Raw genomic sequence first — 22,841 nt, forward strand, 5'->3', positions numbered from 1 at the left:
AAAATGTTCCCTTTTGGGACAAATGGTGGATTGCATAGCAGTGCACATAACAGGAATTGAACCATTTTTTTTAAATAAGAAATTGCCTATAATTCTATACTGTAACACACAGGTGTCTTGATTTTTCAGCATTTCCTTCTGGTTCTCACCCATTAGCATACATTTTTCTGCCTAATTGTAGTGTAGGTAGAATTTTATATTCTTTTACTCTTACCATTTTTAGATTTTCCTCATACTTCTATATGATTTCTGTACTCAGATGCATCAGTTTCCATCAAGTAAATGGATTACAATGTATCTAGCCATTTTTATTGTTGAAACTTAAAATATTCCTGTTTTTTCCACTATAGCTTTTCTTATCTTTTTAAAGAATGTTTTTCTTAGGATAGATTACAAATGTATAACTTATCTGTAGTTAGTGGGGAAAAAAGATGATTTTAAGGAGAATTTAGAAGTTTAAACAGTAGTGAGAAAACACTGTGGAGCAGAATGAGGTTTAAGATTCTAAATAATCACTTTTTAAGTCCTAGCCTTTTCAGTTGAATTAAGTATGAATCACTAATGATAAAGGCTATGGGGATATACCCTGGACAAGGGCATACTCTGCTCTCGAGTAACTTACATTTTAGTAGAAGAAATTGGATAAACACAAAACTAAATGCAGTAAGTATTCAAATAAACTCAGAAACTATTGTAAGAACACAAAGGGAAGGAGACTTCTTGCTTGGGGGTAGGAATGAAGATGACTTCATGGAGGAGGTAACATCTGAGCTGATTCTTAATGAATGCATAAGATTTGGACAGGCTAGGCCGGGCACGATGGCTCACACCTATAATCCCAGCACTTTGGGAGGCCGAGGCGGGCAGATCACCTGAGGTTGGGAGTTTGAGACCAGCCTGACCAACATGGAGAAACGCCATCTCTACTAAAAATACAAAAATTGGCTGGGCGTGGTGGTGCGTCCCTGTAGTCCCAGCTACCTGGGAGGCTGAGGCAGGAGAATCACTTGAACCTGGAGGCGGAGGTTGCAGTGAGCCGAGATTGCGCCACTGCACTCCAGCCTGGCAACAGAGCTAGACTCCATCTCAAAAAAAAAAAAAAAAAAAAAAAGATTTGGACAGGCTAAGATGGGAGAGGAAAGGCATTACTGAAGGCATGGAGGTGGGGAATGTGCATAACATTTGAGGATGAGCCTAGAGAGCAAAGTTAGGGCTGGATTATAGGAATGCCTTATGTCATACTAAACTGTCTGCTTTTTATTTATTTATTTTTTTTGAGACTTGAGTCTCGCTCTGTTGCCCAGGCTAGAGTGCAGTGGTGTGATCTCAGCTCACTGCAACCTCCACCTCCTGGGTTAAAGCAATTTTTCTGCCTCAGCCTCCCAAGTAGGTGGGATTACACCAACACACCACCATGCCAGGCTAATTTTTTATATTTATTTATGTATTTATTTATTTTGTATTTTTAGTAGAGATGGGGTTTCACCATGTTGGCCAGGCTGGTTTTGAACTCCTGACCTCAGGTGATCCATCCACCTCAGCCTCCCAAAGTGCTGAGATTACAAGCATAAGTCACCGCGTCCGGTCACAGTGAGCTTTTTGCAGCAAACGATGCTTTAGCATAATCATCTCTATGTATGTCTTGGTTCTCATTGTTCTCTTAGTCTTTCCCTTTTCACTATTTCCTAAAATCCAGAAAAAAATGACAGGGCTAGGCACCATAAGAAGGTGTCATGAGGCATATCAAGAGGCAGAAAACATGGACCTTTCTCTCCAGGTACTAATTATCTAGTGTAGAGAAAATAAATAGAGCTAGCCTATATACAGCTCTGTATTTGTATTATAGTCCATACTATACTGAACAGTAAGAATAATAATAGAAGTGCAGAGGAGGGAGAGATTATTCTCAGATAAGGGATTGGGGAATACGCGTTTTCAACCTCATTTTAACCCCTCTTGTGGCACAGACATTTCCATTATGTGTAGTGATTATTTCAAACCTTTATACTCACCTCACGGTCACTGTACCCACTCACATCCCCCTCACTTTCAGCCGATAACCTTGTTTCCTACTCCACGTAAATATTAGAGGCTAAAAAGCCTGAATCCATTCCTTTGTATCATCTTTCACTTCCTTTACCTACATATTTATTGTTATTTCTTACCTTTTTTTCATGTCATCCATCACTGAAGATTTAGTATTCTTGTTTTCTGTCCATAGTAGTGTGGTATAATACAAAGATCACTGGATTTTTAAGAAAGACCTGGATTTCAGTTTTGGCTTTGTAGCTTACTAATTGTGGGACTGGCAAAATTCTTAAAGCCTTTACCTCAGAGTCCTGCTTTTCTAGGAGGGAGGTAATCCAGCTACCTAACCCAAAGGCCTGTATGACAGTTAAATGAGAATGTGTATACTAGATCTAATACACAGTAGGCCTTCTTTCCTTTCTTTTCCAGAACATTGCTCTGTTATCTTCTTTTCCAGTAGTTCCTTCCCTTCAGGTTATAAAAGTGCTGGGTCACTTTATCGAAGTCTTTTTGCATTTATAGCTGAGCTTTTGAAAACTCAGACCGTGCTAATGTCTCTGTATCTTCACCTCTTATTCATTCTCAAATCCATTGTAATATGATTTCTGTTATCATTGAGGTTCTCAGTGCTCAGTAACCACCTAATTGACAAATTGGTTGGACTCTGGTTCTGGTGAAAGCAAGGTAATTTCTAAGGTTAACAATTTGAAGATTGAGAAAAACTAACATATAGAACATGCTAAGAAATCAGGGATGAATATTACTGAGCAGCAGTAATGCCCAGTTCAAATTAGCATGAAATTGTAGTAAACCAGATTAGGATGGTTCTGTGATGCATTCTGTTAACTTTCTGAAGACAGGGAATTGAGAAAGCAGAAGTTGTTCATGGTTGGACATGGTGGCAGGATAAGTGATCTGGGAGATTTAATGTTAGTAATGACAAGACCGGGGAGAAAATATATTCTAAATGTTGGTAGAAGATAATAGAAAGCCTGTTTATATTTTAAGCTACATATAAGAAAGAAAGGGGGCCAGGCGCAGTGGCTCATGCCTGTAATCCCAGCACTTTGGGAGGCCAAGGCAGGTGGATCACATGAGGTCAGGAGTTAAAGACCAGCCTGGCCAACGTGGTGAAACCTCGTCCCTACTAAAAATACAAAAATTAGCCCGGCGTGGGGCACACACCTGTAATCTCAGCTTCTAGGGAGGCTGAGGCAGGAGAACTGCTTGAACCTGGGAGGTGGAGGTTGCAGTGAGCCGAGATCGTGCCACTGCACTCCAGCCTGGGTGACAGAGTGAGACTCCATTTCAAAAAAGAAAAAGAAAGAAAGGAAGGGAAAAGACAAGGTAGACTGGGTATTTGAACGCTTTTCATGGTCCTGCCGTCAGTCCAAATAGTGGAGTTCAGGTGTAGTCTGTTTAAGAATGTTAATCTCCCTCCATCTGCTGGTTTTTGGGTCATAAGCTTGAGTTCAGAGCTAAACAACTTGAATTCTTCTCCTGGGGATTTGGATTATCGTGGTTTAGTTAAGTAGGCTCAAACCATTAGGCTGGTATTACAACAAGTTTGGCATAAATATGTAAATGAATCAGGATATTGAGTCTTAATGTAAGTTTAGGATTGAACTTGATTTGACAGGGTTATTTGATCTTTTGTACCTAAGTATTAACACAAATTCCCTATTATGAAGGTTAAGAGTATAGATGCTGGAATCAAACTCCCTGGGTTTATATCTGCTTCATCACTTACTAGCTTTGTGACCTTGGACAAATCATTTGATTAGTTCCCTCATTTGTAAAATGGTGACAGTAGGGGTAGAATCTCATAAGGTTGTTGTAAAGATTAAAATACGTAAAGTGTTAAGAACATTGCCTGGCACATACTAAGTACTATGTAAATGATTAGCTGTTATTATGTTCTTATAAATAGCTTCATTTTTAAAAACTACGTTTAACCCTTTCATCAGATTATTGAAAGTATTATTGAGGAGAGTCAGAAAGTACTACAGCTTGAAGATGACTCTTTGGATTCCAAAGGAAAAGAACTCTCTGATCAAGCTACTGCCAGTCCTATTGTGGCTAGAACAGATCTGAGCAATATACCCGGACTGTTAGCCGTAGATCAAGTACTACAGGAAGAATCCCAAAAGGCAGAGAGTCAGAATACATTTGAAGAGACTGAATTAGAATTAAAAAAATGCTTTCCTTCTGATGAAACCTGTGAGAAACCAGTAGATGAAACTACAAAGTTAACTCAAACAAGTTCAACTGAGCAGCTTAATGTGCTTGAAACAGAAACAGAAGTATTGAACAAGGAAGCAGTGGAAGTCAAAGGAAGTGATGTTCTAGAGCCTGTGTCCTCAGACTCCTTATCTACTAAAGATTTTGCTGCTGTGGAAGAAGTGGCCCCTGCCAAACCCCCAAGACACCTTACTACGGAGCCTGATATAGTGGCTAGTACAAAGAAGCCTGTTCCAGCACGCCCACCTCCTCCGACTAATTTCCCACCTCCTAGACCCCCACCTCCATCTCGACCTGCTCCACCGCCAAGAAAAAGGAAAAGCGAGTTGGAATTTGAGACTCTGAAAACTCCTGATCTAGATGGCAAGTATTAATTGAGAAATCACTCTGTTGGTTGGGCACAGTGGCTCACCCCTGTAATCCCAGCACTTTGGGAGGCCGAGGCGGGTGGATCGCTTGAGCTCAGTTCAAGACCAGCCTGGGCAACATGGCAAAACCCCGTCTGAACAACAACAACAAAAAAAATACAAAAATTAGCTGGCCATGGTGGCACGCGCCTGTAGTCCCAGCTACTTGGGAGGCTGAGACAGGAGAATTGCTTGGGCCTGGGAGGCAGAGACTGCAGTGAGCCAAAGTCGCGCCATTGCACTCCAGCCTGGGTGATCAGAGTAAAATCTTGTCTCAAAAAAAAAAAAAGAAGTAACTCTTTGTGGTGAAATTTTGGAGTTGAAACTGTTTACCTTTCTGCTTTTATTTCACTTTATAAAAAAACTCACTGGCAACCAAGTCATTAAAATTATTTCTTTAGTAATAGACAAAATGTAAAAATGTTTACATTGGTGAAAATTACTTTACTATAATTGAACACTTCAGCAGACTTCAAACTTTCAAATCTGTTGCCATCTGAGAGAGGGTGGCATGGTGAAAAAAACTTGGGATTTGGAGACCCAAAGTCTGAATTCAAGTCCTACATCTTTTTTTTGTATGAGCTGTATAGTCTTGAGGAAATTAAATAACTTGTTTGAACCATGGTTTCCCTGTATAGGAAATGAGAGTAATCAAACCACTTTCCTCACAGGGTTGTTACAAGAATCAAACAAAAAGGGTTGTTATTGTTATTATTATTATCATTGCAGTTCCCAAAGAGAATATTACGTCTGATTCTCTCCTAACTGCAAGCATGGCTTCAGAAAGTACGGTCAAGGATTCTCAGCCTTCTCTTGATTTGGCAAGTGCTACCAGTGGAGATAAAATAGTTACTGCCCAGGTTGGTGAATTAGTGTTCTGTTTCATATAGACTTTATCAGCTCCCTGCAACTGACTGGTTTGTTGATGATTATTCTATATTCTCCAGGCCAAATATTTCTTTGTCCTCCAAACCTGACCCCCTTACTTCTCTTGATCAGCTCTGCTACACACTAACTGGGTGAGCCTAGCAAGCTGTTTAGCATCTGGATCTCAGATGCCCCATCAATAAAATGGTGGAAGAATCCTTCCTTGAGGGTTTGAAATGAGCTAAAATATGCCAAGTATCTAGCAGGTAATAGGTATTCAAAAAACGACAGATGCTACTATTTGTAATATTGTTGGTACTAATAAACACCAACTATAGTCTGTGTTTGTCCTGTATTGGTCAGAATTGAAGACTTTTTTTTATAATTTCCTTTTCCTAATCATAGAAAAACTTTATATGCTAGGAAGTGGGCTACACAAAAGACTTGATAACATTAATTTTACCACAGCCAGATTCTGGGACTCAGAGCTACTTACATGGTAGCTGTGGTGGGTCGGGCTACCAGACTAGAACATAGGACACTATAGTCTTGTTATAGCCTTAGAGCAGGGGTCAGTAGTGGCCTGCTTTGGAAGGATCCCCAAGCTAAGAATGTTCTTTACATTTTTAAAGGTTGTTTAAAATAAGAAGAAGAATATGTGACAGAGACTATATATGAACAAAAATGCCTTAAATATTTACTGTATGGCTCTTTATAGAGAGAAGTTTTCTGACCCCTACCTTTGAGGTAGCCACATACAGTCCAGATTAATAGCAGTCTTAGTAGAGAAATGCTTTTTGGCCAAGTTCAAATAGAACATTTATTTGTTTTCAAGAACACTAAGACATTATTTCATGAGCAGCAATAGTTTTGGTTCCTAATGTTTTTCAGCATGCTGGGAAAAATGAAGGACTGAAATGTAATGTTCCATTTAGATTTTCAGCAGACTCCATTATCTGAATTATAAAATTCTTTAGAATTATGTGTGGTAATAATTGAAAATTTATAGAAATTGAGTCAGTCTAATTTCTATTTATAAAATTATATTTCCAGGAAAATGGAAAAGCACCTGATGGGCAGACTGTAGCAGGTGAAGTGATGGGCCCTCAGAGACCTAGATCCAACTCTGGGAGAGAGCTTACTGATGAGGTAGAAATAGATTTTTTTGTTCTTGTTCTTAAAACATAAAGTACAAAAAGCATAATGGGAAGATGAAAACGTTCTGGAGATGGATGGTAATGATGGTTGCATAACAATGTGAATGTACTTAATGACCCAGAACTATACACTTAAAAATGGTTAAAATGGTAAATTTTATGTTATGTGTAGGTTACCCCAATTTAATTTTTTTAAGTTTATTGCTGTTACGCAAAAAAAAAAAAAATACAGAAGAAAAAATGAAAATTGAAGATTGTCTTTGTTTTGTTGATATGCTGGATATTGCATCTCTGACTTAAACTTGCCCTTTCACTCTATTGCATAGTGGAATAAATATATTGAAAGCAAGGTTTATATTTTATAGAAAGTGGGCTTTAAAAGAACTTGATATTGAGGCCAGGTGTGGTGGCTCACTCCTGTAATCCCAGCACTTTGGGAGGCCAAGGTGGGCGGGTCACTTAAGGTCAGGTGTTTGAGACCAGCCTGGCCAACATGGCAAAACCCTGTCTCTACTAAAAATACAAAAATTAGCCAGGCGTGGTGGTGTGCATCTGTAATCCCAGTTACCCAGAGGCTGAGGCAGGAGAATCACTTGAACCCGGGAGGTGGAGGTTGCAGTGAGCCGAGATCACACCACTGCACTCCAGCCTGGGCGACAGAGCAAGACTCGGTCTCAAGAAAAAAAATTTAAAATAATAATAATAATAAAAACTTGATATTATAAATAAATGTTATACCAACATAAATTTTTTTATTATTTTAATGGTTTCTTATCATTAAAACTTAGTATGCACCTATTTGCCAACTTATTCAGAATTAAATTTTACAGCAAAATCTTAGTTTATGTTTCTTTAAAACAGTACATTTTTTAAAATACTGCACTTTGGAAAACAGTTTGGCAGTTCCTCAAAATGTTAAACATAGTGTTACCATGACCCAGCAATTCCATTCCTTTGTATGTACCAATGAAAAATGAAAACATATGTTCACACAAAAAAATGTACACAAATACTCACAGCATCATCATTCATAACAGCCAAAAAGTGGAAACAACCCAAATGTTCATCACTGATTGGATGGATAAATAAAATGTGGTATATTCATACCATGTTATATTTTTTAGCAATTAAAAGTAATGAAGGAATAAAGTACTGATACATGCTACAACATGGATAAACCTTGAAAACATCATGTTAAGTTAAAGAAACCAGACGTAAAAGGCCGTATATTACAGGATTTGATTTATATGAAATTTATGGAGTAGGCAAATCTATAGAGACAGAAAGTAGATTAGTATTTGCCAGGGGCTAGGAAGAAAGGGAAATGAGGTGTGACTGCTAATGGGTAGGGAATTTCCTTTTGGGGTGCAGAAAATATTCTGACTTAGTGGCGATAGTTGTACAACTCTGTGAATATACTAAAAACCATTGAATTATATGCTTTAAATGAGTGTATTTTGTGGCATGTGACTTATATCTCAAAAATGTTAGAAATTATTGTGTGCAGTATTGAATGTATCTAAAAAGCCTTTAGCTTAAATTTTAGGGGATTTTATAGACTCAAAAAGATAATTAAATTGTAGGTCATCTTGGTGTGATTTTTTTTTTTTAACCTCAGGAAATTTTAGCCAGTGTAATGATTAAGAACCTGGATACTGGAGAAGAAATACCTTTGAGTCTTGCAGAAGAGAAACTACCAACAGGCATTAATCCTCTCACGCTACACATCATGAGAAGGACAAAAGAATATGTAAGGTATGGCCTAATGTTGTTATTTGTCATTTATAGTATTTCAGAGTTGTTAAGATTTCTCTGTTAATGAACTATGACAACCCCTAATTTCGTTTCATTCAGTCTTTATTCTGGAATTAAAATAGAGTTAGATAATGTATGTATTCTTTAACTTTGCTCTTCATTATGACTGTACAGTTACTTGGGGGAAATAGTATAAATATTAAATCCCATAGCACTTAATTTCTGTTTTTTAATGATTTAAATTATACTTGAGACAATATAAAAACAGTGAGGCAGCCAGGTGTGATAGTTCATGCCTGTAATACCAGCACTTTGGGAGGCTGAGGCAGCACTTGGATTCGGGAGTTAGGGAGGAGCCTGGGCAACATAGTGAGACCTCATCTCCACAAAAATAAATAAATAAAAATAACAAAAAAAGAGGCTAAAAAGCTATGTAGAATGAACACTTAGTCTTCTGAAACCTTGCTTTAAGGATCATAAATTGTTTAAATATTTGTACTGTTTTTGTAGGATCAGAAAATGGCTTTAAAATGAGATGAGTGACTTTACTACGAGATGTATGTAGATCTATTGAATCATTTTGGTAAAAGCAGGAGCTATTTTATTAAATGTAATGCAGGATGTACTTAATGAGTGGGGAGGAAGATACCTACGAGTTACTTTTTTATTTCCCTACAGCACATTTTGCCAAGCAAAAAGGCTTGTTTGTAGTAGGTTTTTCATAAATTTCTGAATTGCATTCATTTATATGTTGTACATTGCACCTTGCTTAAAGATTCTTTTCTTCAATTTCTGAAGCCTTTAAGTTGTCAGGTCCATCATTTAAATTAAAATTATATGGGCCGAGCACAGTGGCTCACACCCGTAATTCTAGCACTTTAGGAGGCCAAGGCGGGTGGATTGCCTGAGCTCAGGAGTTCGACACGAGCCTGGTCAACATGGTGAAACCCTGTCTCTACTAAAATACAAAAAAGTAGCCAGACATGGCGGTGTGCGCCTATAATCCCAAGTACTCAGGAGGCTGCGGCAGGAGAATTGCTTGAACCAGGGAGATGGAGGTTGCAGTGAGCCAAGATTGTGCCACTGCACTCCAGCCTGGGCGACAGAGTGAGACTCCATCTCCTAAATAAATAAATAAATAAAATTATGTAAAGCTTATTAGCGTAGTTTTTCTTATTCTGATTAACTGGTTATATAGTAAGTATAAACAGATTTTTAAGAAGCATAGAAGAAATGGTTTCTTTTAAAACAACTTCCCCTTCTTACAGTAATGACGCGGCACAGTCAGATGATGAAGAGAAGTTACAGTCTCAGCCAACAGATACTGATGGTGGAAGGTTAAAACAGAAAACGTGAGTTACAGTACATCCCTTTTCTTCATTTCAAGTTTTTATTTAAAAAAATATAAGAACTACCATACTATTTTAAATCATGCTTCATATAGTTTTTATGTCTACCCACCACCACTCCTCCCTGTCCCTTGCTGATGGGTTATGAAGTTGTATTGATTAGTTTTAAAGCATCCAGGCCGGGCGCAGTGGCTCACGCCTATAATCCCAGCACTTTGGGAGGCCAAGGCAGGCAGATCTCCTGAGATCAGGGGTTCAAGACCAGCCTGGCCAACATGATGAAACCCCATCTCTACTAAAAATAAAAAAATTAGCTGGGCATGGTGACAGGTGCCTGTAATCCCAGCTACTTGGGAGGCTGAGGCAGGAGAATCACTTGAACCCGGGAGGTGGACTCCACTGCACTCCAGCCTGGGCGACAGAGCAAGACTCCCCCTCAAAAAAAAAATGGTGGTAATAATAATAAAGCATCTGACATACAGAAAATGACCAGTAAGTGTTGCACTATACTTGTGTTGTTTTTCTACCAGTAGGTAGGTACGAAAAGTGTTAGTAGAAGAACATGATTGTCCTTGAAATTGTCTTTTCCCTTTCTCTTTATCTCTGCAATCCTGTTTGTCTTTCTAAACCCAACTATAATGAGATTCTTCCTGACTACTACAGTCCATGGCAATTTTCTTTCTTTTCTCAATTTTGGGAATACCTGTAGTCTATAACTAACTTTTTCCCTTTACAATATATTATCTTAAGCTGTTTTCAGACAAATACACGTTAAACAAGCAAAGCGTATGTTGCAAAAGGATTCTGATTATGCCATCCTTCTGTTTCCCCTACAAACTTCTAGATCAGTGGTGGGCCTATACATTTTGTTTGATTATACACAAGTCACTAAATTGATAATAATTAAGTCTAAGGTCCAAAGTGAATTATCCACTTGAGTCCTTTTCCTAGTGTGTATCAAAGAAAGCATTGAGAATTTTTAGGAAAGATGTACCTAAAATGCAGGCATATGATAGCACCTTAGGTATTTGGAACTTGGCCATCTAGTAGTTGCAGTTATCGGGAACCTGAGAATAAGGAATTACTACAATTATTCAGGGACAGATAAACATCCAGAAGAGATGTCACATAGTCCATGCACTAAAGCTCATTATTTTTCTAAGAGAAAAGTTCCTCAGGTTTATTCAAAGCCATTATGCTTATTTCTTACATCATTTTTTTAAAACTCTGTTCAGTGTCTGAGCTTACTGCAAAATAGAAGCAGCAAACTGTGACAACATGCAAGTTGACACATAAGAATGTCAGGTAATCAGAAAAATGATAAAATAACTCACAGTATAGGTGGGTGCAGTGGCTCATGCCTGTAATCCCAGCATTTTGGGAGACCAAAGTAGGAGGATCACTTGAGCCCAGGAGTTTGAGAGCAGCCTGAGCAACATAGGTAGACTCACTCTTTACAAAAAAATTTTAAAAATTAGCCAGGCATGGTGACACACACATGTGGTCTCAGCTACTCAGGAGGCTGAGATGGGAGAATTGCTTGAGCCTGAGAGGTCGAGGCTGCAGTGAGCCGTGATCACACCACTGCACTTCAGCCTGGGTGACAGAGCAAGACCTTGTCCCCCGCACCACCCCCCTCCCCCAAAAAAAGAACTCATAATGTAGCACAATCATCGTACCCCAGTGCTTTTCAACCTTTTCTTATGCCATTGACACACAGAGAACATAATAGTATCTGCACTGAATGTTGGGGTAAGCTGATAAGGCAGCTGATGGCCAGAGAAGATTGGCCCAGGCTTCCCTGGGCCCTGCCCTGTTGCCTTGAAGGCTGTGTGGGGAACCAATAGTATGGCCCACCTGCAATGCATTAGAAAGGCTCTGAATGTATTAAAGAACCAAAATGACGGTAACGATCTTATCCATCAAGGAATGAAATTTAGGGAACATTAAGTGCCATTTAAGAAGGCATAAAAGTAGATATTTTAGAACTATTCTCATCTGAAATAATTAAAATGTCTGTTTTCTTGGCTTTTAAAGTGGTAGTAAACTTATAATTATCCAGAAAATACAGCTTCAGAGTTATAGGTAGCAGAGACCTTATAATGGTTTTAAAAATGGTTTATCATCTGTGTTTTCTGGTTATCAAAAGAAATACAGAAATATGTAAAATAGAAAATGAAAGTTTCTCATAATCTCAGCCCCAGAAATCAGTTTTAATAGCATGGTGTATTCGCCATAGAATTTTTTTTTTTCTCATAAAAGCAGGGCTACTCTATGTCTATAGTTTGTCAACTTGCTGTTTTTTTTGTTTGTTTGTTTGTTTTAGAAAATCAAATTATCATGGACATCTCTTTATATCAGCACTAATGATATATATATTGCAGTCTTGCTGAGAGCCAGATATGAGAGTTAAGTGCTTGGGATATAACAGTTAAGACATTAAGAGGCTGGGCGCGGTGGTTCACGCCTGTAATCCAGCACTTTGGGAGGCCGAGGCAGGTGGATCACCTGAGGTCAGGAGTTCATGACCAGCCTGGCCAACATGGTGAAAGCCTGTCTCTACTAAAAATACAAAAAATTACCTGGGCGTGGTGGTGGGTGCCTGTAATCCTAGCTACTCGGGAGGCTGAGGCAGGAGAATTGCTTGAACCCAGGAGGCAGAGATTTCAGTGAGCTGAGATCATGCCTTTGCACTCCAGCCTGGGCAACAAGAGTGAAACCCTGTCTCGAAAAAAAAAAAAAAAAGACATTCAGGATGGGTGCAATGGCTCATGCTTATAATCCTAGCACTTTGGGAGGCCAAGGCAGGTGGATCACTTGGGTCCAGGAGTTCAAAACCAGCCTGGGCAACGTGGCAAGACCCCGTCTCTACAAAAATACAAAAATTAGCCAGGCATGGTGGTGTGTGCCTGTAATCCCAGCAACTCAGGAGGCAGAGGCAGGTGGGTCCATTGAACCTGGGAGGTCAAGGCTGCAGTGAGCCAAAATCATGCCACTGCACTCCAGCCTGGGCAACAGAGCAAGACTCTGTCTCAATTTAAAAAATTTAAAAAAAAGACATTCATGGTCTCTGCCTTCATAGAACTTCTGTTAAATGGGAGAAATAGGCATTAAACATATAATTGTACAGATAAATCTAGCTACATTTGTAGTGATTGCTATAAAAGAAAAGTTCCAGGTGCTGTGGAAGTATTATAGTAGTTCCCTCTTATCCATGGGGTATACGTTCCAAGATCCCCAGTGGATACCTGAAATCACAGATAGTACCAGACTCTCTATCTACTGTGTTTTTTCTATCTGATAACCAAGAAGGCTACTAAGTAATGAGTGGGTATCGTCTATAGCGTGGAAACACTGGACAGAGGGATGATTCACATCCCAGGTAGGATGGAGCAGGATGGTGTGAGATTTCATCATGCTACTCAGAATGGCACGTGATTTAAAACTTACAAATTGTTTCATTTCTGGGATTTTCCATTTAATATTTTTGGACCATGGTTGACCGGGGTAACTGAAACCATGTAAAGTCAAACTTTGGATAAACGGGAACTATATAACTAAAACTCTGTCTAAAGTTTAAAAGGCCATTTTGAGAGAGCTGTTCGATCTGAGACCTAAAAAGTGAGTGGGAATTAGCCGAGGGAGAGGTGTTCCAGGCAGAAATAACCACACATGCAAAGCCCCTGAGGTTACTATAAGAGCTTGGCACATTTAAGAAGCTGAGGTTTGCCTCATTAATTTTATTGTATTTCATACCAGCACTTATTTATTTGTTCCTCTATTGACAAAAAATTCAGTTTATTTCCACTTTTTGACTATTCTAAACAGCGTTACATTGAACTTCTCTGTATATATAACTTAACAACTTTTAAAAATACTGTCCCTCATGAACTCCCATGAATCAGTAAAAATTTACTCCTGATTCGTATTTCTTTTGATTTTAAATATCATCATGTACTGTGCATTGCTTTTTATAATCTTAATATATGAAATCTGAGACTTAGCTAATTGAAAATGCAATAAATAAGTCCTATTTATGGAAGCTTGAGATGCATACTTACATTACCTTGTGTTTGGGAATACCTACTAGGAAAGCTCAGCCTAATTTTATTACATGCACCTACCCAAACTGAAAGAGAAGGGACAGGGACCATCTTAAGCTACCAAAGCATTCTATTTTGTGAGTAAATATCTCTTTACTCTTTATTGGTAAAATGTATTTTTAAGAACAGCTCTCTAAAGCAGCCTTCTCAAAGCAGTTCTCACCCCCAGACTCTCTAAATTGGATTATCCGGGGATGGAGCTGAGGTACCTACACTTTAAACACTCCCCTCCCCACACTACCTCTGCCAATCAATTTTTATTCACCATTGAAAACCAAAGCTCTAGAATATATGAATATTGTAAATTGGGGGAAAAGGTATGTGTTTCTTTTGCCATATTGACTTGAATATGTTTATTCCATAGAATAAGGGATTTGGAACTCAAACCTTATTATTTATGTTTAAAAAAGTTATTTCAAAGTAGTATACTTTATCAGTCGCAGCTAATACATTTGTCTGCAAATTATTGGACTTTTACAGTTAACTGAGTTGATACTTTTTTCATTTTTGTTAAGGACTCAACTAAAGAAGTTTCTTGGAAAATCAGTAAAGAGAGCAAAGCACCTTGCTGAGGAATATGGTGAACGTGCTATAAATAAAGTTAAAAGTGTTAGAGATGAAGGTGAGTTAAAACAGAACATTTCAACTGATCATTCAATTAATTCGTAATCGTCTAAATTTAGCCTGTAGTTTATAAGAAGCATTCTATTTAAAATAGTAAACCTTTATAGCTGACGTCTTAGTATGTCAATAAATAAGGTACTCTTATCACTTAATTTTATAAGTGTGAAGAAAAATGAATTTATACATATTTTGTGACTTTGACAGTCTGAAATGGTTGAGTGTTAAATAATCAGTTATAAATTTGTTTGTTTGTTTGTTTGTTTGAGATGGAGTCTTGCTCTGTTGCCCAGGCTGGAGTGCAATGGCATGATCTTGGCTCACTGCAAGCTCCGCCTCCCAGGTTCACACCATTCTCCTGCCTCAGCCTCCTGAGTAGCTGGGACTACAGGCGCCTGCCACCACACCTGGCTAATTTTTTGTGTTTTTAGTAGAGGTGGGGTTTCACCGTGTTAGCCAGGATGGTCTTGATCTCCTGACCTCATGATCTGCCCGCCTAGGACTCCCAAAGTGCTGGGATTACAGGCCTGAGCCACCGCATCCAGCCATAAATTAGTTTTTTAAGGCTATTTGGTTTTGGGTTTTTTTGTTTTTTGTTTGTTTGTTTGTTTGTTTTGTTTGTTTGTTTGTTTGTTTTTTGAGAAAGTCTCGCTCTGTCACCCAGACTGGAGTGGAATGGCATGATCTTGGCTCACTGCAACCTCCGTCTCCTGGGTTCAAGCCATTCTCCTGCCTCAGCTTACCAAGTAGCTGGGGTTATAGGCACACACCACCACACCTGGCTAATTTTTGTATTTTTAGCAGAGACAGGGTTTCACCATGTTGGCCAGGCTGGTCTCGAACTCCTGACCTCAGGTGATCCACCCACTTCTACCTCCCAAAGTGCTGGAATTACAGGCGTGAGCCACCACGTCTGGACAAGGCTTTTTTTTTTTTTTTTTGGAGATGGAGTCTTGCTCTGTCACCCAGGCTGGAGTACAGTGGCACGATCTCGGCTCACTTCAACCTCTGCCTCCTGGGTTCAAACAATTCTCCTGCCTCAGCCTCCTGAGTAGCTGGGATTACAGGTACCTGCCACCACACCTGGCTAATTTTTGTATTTTTAGTAGGGACAGGGTTTCACCATGTTGCCCAAGCTGGTCTCGAACTCATGACCTCAGGTGATCTGCCCACCTCAGCCTCTCAAAGCTCTGGGATTACAAGCGTGAGCCACCGTGCCTGGCCAGCTATTTGGTTTTTACAAATACAGTCAGTCCTCCATATCCATGGGTTCCACATGGAGGGATTCAAACAACCCCAGATAGAAAAATATTTTTAAAAATGTATAAAAAATAACAATACAACAATAAAACATAATAGAAAAAATAACTATTTATATAACATTTACACTGCAGTAGATATTATAAGTAATCTAGAGATTATTTAAAGTATACAGGGCAAGGCATGGTAGCTCATGCTTATAATTCCAGTACTTTGAGAGGCCAAGACAGGAGAGCCGCTTGAGGCCAGGAGTTCGAGACTAGCCTGGTCAAACATAGTGAGACCCTGTCTCTACTAAAAAATAAAAATTAGCTTAGTGTAGTGACATGTACCTATAGTCCCAGCTACTCAGAAGGCCGAGGAGCAGGATTGCTTGAGCCCAAGAGTTCAGGGCTGCAATGAGCTATGATTGCACCACTGCACTCCAACCTGAGACCCTGTCTTTAAAAAAGAAAGCAAGTACATGAAAGGATGTGCATAGGTTATATGCAAATACCGTGCCATTTTATGTTAAGGGATTTGAGCATTCGCAGATTTTGGTACCATAGCAGGTCCTGCCATGGATACTGGGGAATAACTATATTTTCAAAATTAGGTAGGGCTGGGTATGGTGGCTCATATCTGTAATCCCAACACTTTGGAAGGCTAAGGCAGGAGGATCACTTATGCCCAGGAGTTGGAGACCAGCTTGGGCAACATAGTGAGACCCCCGTCTGTATAAAAATAAATAAATAAATTTTTTTGATTAGGTAAATTTTCTAAATTTGCACATATCTTAACCTCCTATGCCTTTGTCATTATTGTACTCATTTGTTTTATTTAATGAAACTTACATAGTACTTATTCAGTGCCTGGGACTGTACTAAGCACTTTTTACCTGTATTCATTTAATCCCATAGAAACCCTATGAGGTAAGTACCATCATTATCCCCATTTGATAGATGAGAAAACTAAGAGCCATCGAAAGTTGAGTAACTTGCCTGTGGTCACACAGATAATAAATGACAGAGCTGGATTTGAACCTGGCAGTCTGGCATTAGACTCCATGTTTTTAACCAGTATGTTATATAATAAATAAATTTTGCTCTTCCATTTAATGAATTTTCTTGGTATGCAGGAAATATGAAATTATGATAGTAGCAATATCTACATTAGCTAGTAGTGATTTCTGTTGCTTTTCTGTTCAGTGTTTCATACTGATCAAGATGATCCTTCATCAAGTGATGATGAAGGAATGCCATACACAAGACCAGTTAAATTCAAAGCAGCACACGGTTTCAAAGGACCGTATGATTTTGATCAGATCAAAGTGGTGCAAGATCTTAGTGGTGAACATATGGTAAGCAACTTTTTCATTTTTTAGGATTGATACTGTTTTTGTTAAGAGAAATACTTTGGCTTCTACAAAACTATCTCTTTCTATGTATGTAACTTTGCTAGCCTGACTCAAGAACAGTGAATTTATGTTAACATGATTTAATGAATAGGTAATGCAGAGTCTATCTCTGAATTATTCCAGAAGCGACTTATCGGCCAGGTGCAGTGGCTCACGCCTGTAATCCCAGCACTTTGGGAGGCCAAGACAGGCGGATCACTTGAGGTCAGGAGTTTGAGACCAGCCTGACCAACATGGCGAAACCCTGTCTCTACGAAAAATATAAAAATTAGCCGAGCATGGTGGCGGGTGCCTGTAATCCCAGCTACTTGGGAGGCTGAGGCAGGAGAATTGCTTGAACCCAGGAGGCAGAGGTTGTGGTGAGTCAACGTTGTGCCACTGCACTCCAGCCTGGGCTACAGAGTAAAAGACTCCATCTCAAAAAAAAAAAAAAAAAAAAGAAAAAAAGGAGTTATCGAATAAGTAAACTCTCAGCCTGTATCACTAAGAAAGCTATGCAAAGGCACCAAACTTTAAAGCAGTTAAATTAGAGGGTGGTCTGTAACTTTGAAAAATGTTTAAAATGTTCCCAACCATATTTTAAATAATTTACAAAATATATCAGAAGGTCAATATATGTTGTAAAGTGAGATATTCAGCTAAAACAAGGAGAGAGGTAAAAGTTCAAGTTCTCCTTTAGAGTTCAGATGTACCAATGTAGATGCAATAGCACAAACTGTATTGCAGTTAACCCCTGAAAATGCTAGGAACACAAGGAAGGTAGTGATAAAATTTAGAACTGAATAAATAATACTGTGCCCTTGATCAGGGAATCTGTTTACATTTTAAGTCTAAAAGTTGGCTTAACTGGAATGAAGCAACCATAAATATATTGGCTGGCAACCAAATTCAAATTTGAATTTTGATGTTTACAATCTATAGATAAATGTTTGAGTTGATTTTAGTATTTTCCTTAAGGAAATTGATGAATTTCCTAGTACTGTATTGACTCGTTACTTCCTGTTTTAAATAAAATCTCATCATAGTAGGCTCCAAATGACTCATTTTTAATACACTTGAATTTTGTAGAAGTGAATGGCTATTTCAATAAATGGGCCGTGGCATAATCTTTTTGATACATCTGAATGTGTATATAATAGTATTTCTTGTAATAAGATTTGGTCTTTCCAACTTAAGAGGTTCGTGTTCTTTCTCCCTGCTCCTCCACCCCCACCACACACACATACTTTCCTACTGTTTTCAGTATCTAGAGATTCTGGTCATATACTTTGAAACCTTGTTTCTAGAGAGAAAAGTAGGATGAGACCACACCATTCCAATACAACTACCTTTTTTTTTTTTTCTTTTTGTGGCAAAGTCTCACTCTGTCACCCAGGCTGGAGTGCAGGGGTGGGATCTCAGCTCACTGCAGCCTCTGCCTCCTGGGCTCAAGCAGTCCTCCCTCCTCAGCCTCCTGAGTAACTGGGACCACAGGTGCACACCACCATGCCTGGCTAATTTTTTGTATTTTTTGTAGAGATGGGGTTTTGCCATGTTGCCCAGGCTAGTCTCAAACTCCTGAGCTCAAGTGATCCACCCACCTGGACCTCCCAAAGTGCTGGGATTACAGGTGCGTGCCACCATGCCCAGCCCATTCCAAAACTGTAATACTTCTAAGTGCTCGATGCTATACAGGTAACTGCCAAGGTGGGCTTCAGTCTTCCTCAATCCTGCTCAGTTGTTAGTGCTTTGCTGAGGGCTCTGCCACCCATCTTTACATTCAGCTAGGGGACTAAGATCCCCAACTAGGATTTGTGCTTTTCCAGTGAAGATTTCTTTCACTTTAGAACTTTAGAACTCCCATTTCTGTTAATATGTGGATAGGGTTTGAGTTCTTGGAGTTGTTAGTTTAGATTATGGAACACTACAACTATCTTACCCTACCTTTCTTCTGAAAGTCTACTTTTGTGTTATTATAGCACCATTGAACTTTTGGACTTAAGTAGTGTTAGCAATTTGAGCGTTATCTTAGTATATGTAATTTGGCATAATTTTAAACTTTGGCTTTAAAGTAATGTCTCTATTTTATTTTATTTATTATTATTTTTAGATTGAGTTTCGCTTTTGTTGCCCAGGCTGGGGTGCAATGGCGCGGTCTTGGCTCACTGCACCCTTCACCTCCCAGGTTCAAGTGATCCTCCTGCCTCAGCCTCCCAAGTGGCTGGGATTACAGGCGCCCGCCACTATGCCCAGCTAATTTTTGTATTTTTAGCAGAGATGGGGTTTTACCATGTTGGCCAGGATGGTCTCGAACTCCTGACCTTAGGTGATCCACCTGCCTCCCAAAGTGCTGAGATTACAGACATGAGCCACTGTGCCAGGCCAAAAGTAAAGTCTCTAAAGGTGTAAAGTATTAACTTTGAAACTTCTTTTGTTTTCATAGGGAGCTGTTTGGACCATGAAATTTTCTCACTGTGGCCGATTACTTGCCTCAGCTGGACAAGACAATGTAGTGAGAATATGGGCTTTAAAAAATGCTTTTGACTATTTCAATAATATGCGAATGAAATACAATACTGAAGGTATTTTTCATCTATTTAAAAATCTACAGAAACCTGAAGTTTTTACATTTTAGGTATACTGATGCCCTACTTTTCTGGCGGTCATTTGCAGCAACCACTACTTATGATAATAGCCAAAAATTTGAAAGTAAGACAGACATCAATGGCAAAAAGTCTCTAAACCCAATGAAAAGAGCTGCCACAAAGCTTTTGATTTATCCCTTTCCAGGTGTAGTGTGTAGTTAATTTCGTCAACTATTGAGAACATGTTATTTGGTTTCCTCTGGCAACCTTCAGTTCTATCCTAGGTTAAAATAGAATTGCTAATTAAACTGGAAAAAGAATGAAAATCATATATATCCAGTAAGTAAAAATGATTAAGGAAAGAGTCATGGAAAATAAATGTGAATTGTCAATATATCAAGGGATATATGAAAAAATGTTGAAAAGAGAAGCCTCAGAACATTATGTACACACTGATTACAACTATGTACAGATATTTATGTATCATGACGTTATCAGGAAAGTATATAGAACTGATGTAAATTTGGGCTTAAGTTCATAGGATTCTTTTCTAATAACTATTTAACTGTGTAATAAGTTTTTTCCACACCCTCCCTGCCATCAAGTAAGGCTGCAAACGAGAAGTAAAGCCTAGGAGAAAGGAGAAAAAAGGTGGCCATGGGTGAGAGTATATAGTCAAAGCACCAATTTGAGGAACATAGAAGTCTAGGGAGATTCACTAAACTGGCAAGCTAGGCCTCATATACTTGAGTAAATCCTGTGAGTATTGCTTGCATTATGTTTCAATACTTAGTTGAAGATGATAATAATTTGACAAGAAGTTAAACTGTGTTTACTATATGGTGAGTTTTTCTAGTCCTAGCTGTGTGTCATTTCTTTTACTGCCCTGCCAAGAGCAAAAAGACTATTTTCAGTGGCCCTTGAGACTAACCCCAGCCCTGACCCTTTCTGCTCCTTTATTGTTCCTCTTGCTACTTGCCATGATTAATAAGAATGTGTTCTATTCGAATACTGAGGATTTAACAGTATTTTGTTTACTAAAGTAGGGAAATGGTTAAGCCATTTTATGAAGTTTTTATGTAAAAATGATTAAAACAAATATTGTGGCTCTTATAGGGTTATACCTCAATTGTTAGTATTTTTCTAGAATACTATATTCTCTAACTATTAGACATTGCTGTGTCATTACTTTTGAATGTTATATTTTGGTGGGTCTGTGTGTGTACATACATGCGTTTTTTACAATTATTATGTTGTTTTTAGGACGTGTGTCCCCATCACCCTCTCAGGAAAGTCTAAGTTCATCAAAATCGGATACAGATACAGGGGTATGCTTATTTTATGGTTACTATGTTTTCAGGTATGATTTAATTTGTTTACCATAAAGTATTTTTGTGTATCAGAAACTACAGTTGCATGAAGACACTTAATTAAAATTAAGATGTATCATTAGAAACAAGAGTTTCTTCAATTAGAAGAAATTAGCAAATGAAAATTTTTGATGTTTAAAGGTTGCCAGACAGTGAATACTATTGCTCAGGGTACTATACCACTAATGTAAACTTAAATAATACAAAAGCCCCTCCCCTCAAATCCATGTTAGACATTTTTTAAATAATGATAATAGATACCCAAATAAGAGGTAATTAAGGACAGAAAAAAGATATTTAAGTATTTTAATTTTCTAATCTTCTTGGTTTAATAAACACTTTATCACAGTTTCAGATAAGGTATCTTAATGATTTTCATTTGGTTTTAGAGCTGGAAGGTTAAGTATAACCAATTTTAAACCTAAAAAGCAGAATACACAATATTGTACTAAGTTGTCACCTGTGCTTTTTGTGTGTTACATTAGGTAAGGGTGATACAAACAAGAGAACCTAAAATGTCTACCTGCTCAACAGTATTTTCCTGAGATTTCATTGGCTCCAGTATTTGACACTACGTTTTCTCCTTCTCGTGGCTTTCCATGGTTCTGTTTTTCCTTGTTCTCTTATACTCCCACTGTTTCTTCTTCCATCTCCTTACATTTACTGTTTCTCAGGGTCTGTTCTTGGCCATTTTCAATAGACATATTTATGCTCTTCTTCTAGTCCTGAACTGGCTTTAGATCTGTAGTTCTTTGTTTACTCTCAGTAACTATGATTTTTAAACAGGAACATTATTGTGCTTGCTGCCTTTTCATATAATATATAGGATCTCTCTACCTACATGTAATTCAACCATATCAACTAATAGGTCCAAAACTAGACTCCTTCAACAAATGTTTTCTGAGTGCCTGCTATATGTGGCAGACACTGCTCCCTGCTATAAAATCAAATGAGACATATTCTCTGTCCTCAGGGATCTTGTGGACTAGTGAAATGGGTAAACTCACAATTACAGTATTAGATGGTGATATTCTACAGAAGGTACTACACAAAAATAGGTTAGCCTTATAAATCACAGTGTTAGGAATAGTTTCGTGGAAACTTGTTATTTGAGCTAGGATTTAGCTATATGAGAGAAGAAAGGAAGGAGCGTGTCAGACACAGGGAATAGCAAGTGCAAAAGCATGGAGGCTAGTATGTTAAAGGTACTACAAGGAATTACACATGGCTGGGAAAGGCGCATGTGTGAGATTGGTGGGAGAGGTAGGCAGGAGTGGAATTTTAAATGACTTTTTGTGATAAACCAAGATGGAACTTTATCCTGCAAACTACTGGGAGCAGGGTGGGGCTTTGAAGGATTTCACTCAGAGGCATAATTACCATGTTCAGATTTTTGTTTTAGAAAGGGTATTCTGGTAGTATTGTGAAGGATAGACTAGGTGGGGGCTTCAGGTTAGAGACAGGGAGACCATGTAAGAGGCTATTAACCCAGAGAAATGGCTACTTCCGATTTTGATGATTATGATACCAGTAGAGCTAGAAACTGTAAAGATAAGCTGAATTGAGAGATGTAAAATAAGTCTAATTTGTAGGACTTGGTGACTGACTAGCTGGGGTAGTAAAAGTGAGTAGCCTAGGATGAATCACAGGTATCTGGCTTGAGTAGTTAGCTAGATGGTAATGGTCATTCATAGAAATATTTTTTATTTTAATTTTTATTTAA

At 38.5% G+C, this 22,841-nt stretch overlaps 1 protein-coding gene across 1 annotated transcript in view; it reads left to right on the plus strand.

Annotated features, from left to right (window-relative positions):
- Positions 1–22,841, plus strand: part of WDR44 (WD repeat domain 44) — a 103,654-nt gene that overhangs the window by 42,915 nt on the left and 37,898 nt on the right. The window contains exons 4-12 of the mRNA XM_003262238.3: positions 3,996–4,632; positions 5,406–5,536; positions 6,597–6,692; positions 8,319–8,455; positions 9,724–9,807; positions 14,423–14,529; positions 16,976–17,127; positions 19,607–19,745; positions 21,012–21,076. Of these exons, the coding sequence (XP_003262286.1) occupies positions 3,996–4,632; positions 5,406–5,536; positions 6,597–6,692; positions 8,319–8,455; positions 9,724–9,807; positions 14,423–14,529; positions 16,976–17,127; positions 19,607–19,745; positions 21,012–21,076 (1,548 nt within the window). The remainder of the gene's footprint in view (positions 1–3,995; positions 4,633–5,405; positions 5,537–6,596; positions 6,693–8,318; positions 8,456–9,723; positions 9,808–14,422; positions 14,530–16,975; positions 17,128–19,606; positions 19,746–21,011; positions 21,077–22,841) is intronic.

This window comes from Nomascus leucogenys, chromosome X (assembly GCF_006542625.1).
Source record: "Nomascus leucogenys isolate Asia chromosome X, Asia_NLE_v1, whole genome shotgun sequence".
NCBI lineage: Eukaryota > Metazoa > Chordata > Mammalia > Primates > Hylobatidae > Nomascus > Nomascus leucogenys.